The sequence below is a fragment of the Theobroma cacao genome, chromosome 5 (assembly GCF_000208745.1).
Source record: "Theobroma cacao cultivar B97-61/B2 chromosome 5, Criollo_cocoa_genome_V2, whole genome shotgun sequence".
Classification (NCBI taxonomy): Eukaryota; Viridiplantae; Streptophyta; class Magnoliopsida; order Malvales; family Malvaceae; genus Theobroma; species Theobroma cacao.
The window spans coordinates 23,048,585-23,053,411 of NC_030854.1; the positions used below are offsets into that span (position 1 = coordinate 23,048,585).

Sequence of the window (4,827 nt, forward strand, 5' to 3'; positions counted from 1 at the left end):
TATGTAATTTAAAGACATTTCAGTGATAAATCATCCATAAACTTAAAATAGCAATTTTACTATATTTATAAAAAGTGTAGATCTATTGACACTAATACGGCAACCCATCCATACTAACGCCAACATAAAGAGCAATGCTATTTGTCTAAACACTTTTTTTCGACTTCCTATAATAAAATTTATTGATAAATTTAAGAATGATATCTATCAATTTTTAAGTAAGTCAACCTAAATACTATTTATGAATAAATATTTTTTTTGAAAAAAGATGAATTTCACTAATCATCATGAGACACTACATTTAGAGAATAACCAACACAACATTATAAAACCTCTCCACCCCTCAAATTTTGTTGTGATCCTAATACATGATTTTTGAGCCGCATTAAAAAACTTTTTCTAGGAAAAACCCAATAAAAAAAATTAAAGATAAGGAAAAAAGTACTCTAAACACATGTATACCTATAAACTCAAAGCTCTACATACAGTGTTCATCTTCTGCTTCCTGTAACTCGTGTCAATCTTATCTTAAGAACCTAAACAAATAAATTATGTTCGCATCAGGTAAGATAAATAATAATACACTAATAATACAAATTAAAAATTTAAAGCATTAACCCCTCAGTTGTTCTCAATCTCATCCACTAATAAACAACCAGTAAAAGGCATACACACCATAGTATAGCATTTTAAATATGCCCAAGAAAGTCATCCCTTGGGAGCTAGCACGAGAAAAACGTGAGGAAAAAACAAAGGGAGATATTTAAAATAAATAATTGATACATAAGTGATTGGAATAGGGATATGGACCCTAAAAGAAAAGTAATAATTGTGTTTAGCCCCAAAACTGAACTAGTGAGTAGTTAAGGCCAGGGTTTTGTAGTCTAAGCGTTTGCTTAAGAGAAAGAAAAATGATACTGTGGACAGACCGAAAGAAATTGAGACACTAACAAATCATTTATTTGGTAAAAAGACCTGTTCAGTTTTTGTATTTTTCAATTTTATTCAATTTAATCTCCATATTCAAAATCGAAGCAATTTAGTTCATTGATTTTGAGAATTTCGTCAATTTAATCCCTCTCCCTAATGGTATCTAATTTTTTTGTTAAAGGATGACGTCAGTGATGACATTAATGCTGACGTGTCACATTTTGATGACATGGCAATGCCACGTAGCATCGAGTGATGACGTGGCAATGTAACATGGCACTAGACGATGATGTGTCAGTGTTGAGGTGACACTTACATGCTGACATGCCAGTGCCACGTGACAGATTAAAAAATTTTAAAAAAATTCTGTCACGTCATAGAGACTATATTAAACAAAAATATATAATACAATTACTAAATTGAACAAAATTGAGATGTTGAAAGACTAAATTAAAAAAAATATTTGAAAAATACAAATCTTTAAGTAGATTATTAATGTACTTATTAATAAGCTAAATATTTAAGTGTAAAAATTTTATGGTGTTAAAAAATATATATAAATATTTTCTTACTTGATTATTTGATTCTAAAATATGTAAATTAATTTATCTTTTTTACAAAAATTAAGCTTGAATTCTCCTTCTATAAAAAAATTTTGAAAACATTTCATACTTAAAGTCAAATTTAGTTGAATAACTTGCATTAGTTAAAATAAAATAATATAAAATGACTAAATATGTTGATTTAGTTATAACCTTCACAATTTACGAATATACATTCTTTTAAAATTATTCAACTCCTACCCAATTAATCTTTTATTTAAATTTACTCAAATTAGCAAAATATGTTGATTTAGTTACAATTTTCACAATTTACAAATACATATTCTTCTAAAATTATTCAGCTCTTACCTAATTTATCATTTATTTAAATTTACTTAAAATTTCTTACAAAATGATTTTATTTAAATTCAAATACCACAATAATTTTAATCTAAATTTAAAGTTTAATTATTAATTTGGATCTACAAAAATTTTATTAATAAAGTAAAATGGTACAAATATTTACAGTTATATTTAACTTCATCAACTATAAATACAATCTTTAATTTAAGAAATTTCAACTTAAAAAATATAACTTGAAATATTAAACAAAATAAAAACGTAAAAAATAAATAAATAATTGAAAGGGTGGAGCTCAGATTTTATGGTTGTAATAAGAGGTTTGTCATGTCCAAATTAAGTAAGTCACAACGAGAAATTATTTTTATAATCATCACTAACTCTATATATCAGTTTTTCATTTTTTTTAAATGAAAAAACTAAATCAACATATTTTGCTAATTTGACTTTAACTCAAATTAAAAATTAAGTTAAATAAATTTCAAATTTTTATACTATTATAAATAAAACAAAAAAGAATTTATTTAGTTAGTTTATATTATTTTATTTCAACGTAATACAAGTTATTCATCTAAATTTGACTTCAAGTATGAAATTTTTTCAAAATTTTTTTGTAGAAGGAGAATTCAAACTTAATTTTTGTAAAAAAAAAAATAGATTAATTTAGATGTTCTAAAATCAAATAATCAAGTAAGAAAATATTTATATATATTTTTCAACACTATAAATATTTTACACTTAAATATTTGACTTATTGATAAGCATATCTATAATTTACTTAAAGATTTGTGTTTTTTAATTTTTTTTTCAATTTAGTCCCTCAACATCTTAATTTTGTTCAATTTAATCCTTATATTATATAATTTTGTTTAATTTAGTCCATATGACGTGGTAGAATTTTTTTTTGAAATTTTTTTAATCTGCCACGTGGCACTAACATGTCAACATGTCAGTGCCATGTCAACATAGACACGTCAGCATGTCAGTGCTATGTCAACATTGACACGTCAGCATGTCAGTGCCATGTCAACATTGACCCGTCATCATCTAGTGCCACGTGGTATTACCATTTCATCACCCGATGCCAAGTGGCATTGCCACATCATCAAAATATGATACGTTAGTGTTGACATCATTCTTTGACCAAAAAATTGGATATCGTTAAGGGGAGAGACTAAATTGACGAAATTTCCAAAATCAATAGACTAAATTGCTTTGATTTTGAGACTAAATCCAGAGACTAATGACTAAATCAACATATTTTGCTAATTTGACTTTAACTTAAGTTAAAAACTAAGTTAAATTAATTTCAAATTTTTATACTATTATAAATAGGAGAAAAAATAATTTATTTAGTCATTTTATATTATTTTATTTTAATATAATACAAGTTATTTATCTAAATTTGACTTCAAATATGAAATTTTAAAAAAATTTTTTTTTTATAGAAAGATAATTCAAACTTAACTTTTGTAAAAAAGATAAATTAATTTATATGTTCTAAAATCAAATAATCAAGTAAGAATATATATATATATATATTTTAATACTATAAATCTTTTACACTTATATATTTGGTTTATTAATAAACATATCAATAATCCACTTAAAGATTTATATATTTCAAATATTTTTTTTCAATTTAGTCCCTCAACATCTCAATTTTGTTTAATTTAGTCCATGTACTATATATTTTTGTTCAATTTAGTCTTTATGACGTGACAAAAATTTAAAATTTTTTTTTTTTATCTTCCAATACTAACACACCAACACACTATCATCTAGTGCCACGTGGTATTGTCACGTCATCACCCGATGTTACATGGTATTGTCACGTTATCAAAATGTGACACGTCAGTGTTGACGTTATCTTTTAACGAAAATATTGGATGTCGTTAGGGGGAGGGACTAAATTGATGAAATTTTAAAAATCAAAAGATTAAATTGTTTTGATTTTAAGTATAAAACTTAAATTAAATAAAATTGAAGGGTACAGAAAGTAGTTAGATCTTTTTACTCTTTTATTTTCTTGAAACGAAAATGTGGTTGAAACGCGCTTTAAGTAGCGTCTGGATTAGTACATTGATATGCCTTCATTTGTTGTTTGTATCCATTGGTTACATCCGAACGTCCCCAACTTTCTTTTTTTCTTCTCTTCTCCTCCATTTTTATTTTCCTCTCTTTTCTGATCTTCTTTTTCCGGAAAACTTATTCTTTTCCCTCAAACTCCCCCTTCTTAACAATCGTTTCCACTGAAAATCAGTAGCCTTTTCCAGGTGTAGAGTTTCTAAGCCTGGAATGGATAATTCATTAGGCAGTTTGCAGCACAGCAAAGCAGCCAAAAAGGCCAAATCCAAGAAGAAGAAGAACAATAATAAGCCTATCAAAGTAGTGTACATATCCAACCCCATGAAGGTGAAGACCAGTGCCTCAAAATTCAGGGCCTTAGTGCAAGAACTCACTGGCCAAGATGCCGAATTGCCCGACCCAACCAAGTTCACCGACACCGACGACGACGACGTCGGCAGCAATCAGAAGGTCCCGGATGCCGTTAAAAACAGTACTGACGATCATGCGCTAGAGGTCCCTAGAGTAGGGGACCAAGCCGTTCATCATCATGAGCAGCCCACCAGGGCTCATCACGATGTCCCCTTTGAGACCTTTGACGAGGTTTTTACACCCCAGATGCTTAGAGAATTTGACAGGGTTCTTGCCTCCGAGCCCTTTCTTATGAATAATCTTGATGCGCTAAGGAGTCTTTGATGAAATGTAAATAGAGTAAGCTTTCTTAGGCCCTGTCTACAGCTGCTGTTTGGGTGTTTACATACGTACGCACGTTAATGTCTTGTTCAATTTATGTAATGTCTGAAATTATATATATGATGATGGTTTTCTTAATTGAATGAATCTGATGATATTGTTCTTAGTGTTGCAAGAAATATATATATATATATATATATATATATATATATATATATGACATTATATTACTACT

The 4,827-nt window shown here is 27.9% G+C and overlaps 1 protein-coding gene across 1 annotated transcript; it reads left to right on the top strand.

Moving 5' to 3' along the window:
• Positions 3,941-4,758, top strand: LOC18598728. The gene has a single exon (XM_007028382.2). The coding sequence runs from the start codon at positions 4,131-4,133 to the stop codon at positions 4,593-4,595; it is 465 nt and encodes a 154-aa protein (XP_007028444.1). The 5' UTR covers positions 3,941-4,130; the 3' UTR covers positions 4,596-4,758.

Bases quoted from the DNA above. Each gene is read 5' to 3' on its own strand.
- LOC18598728 (XM_007028382.2), top strand. From the start codon at position 4,131: ATGGATAATTCATTAGGCAGTTTGCAGCACAGCAAAGCAGCCAAAAAG.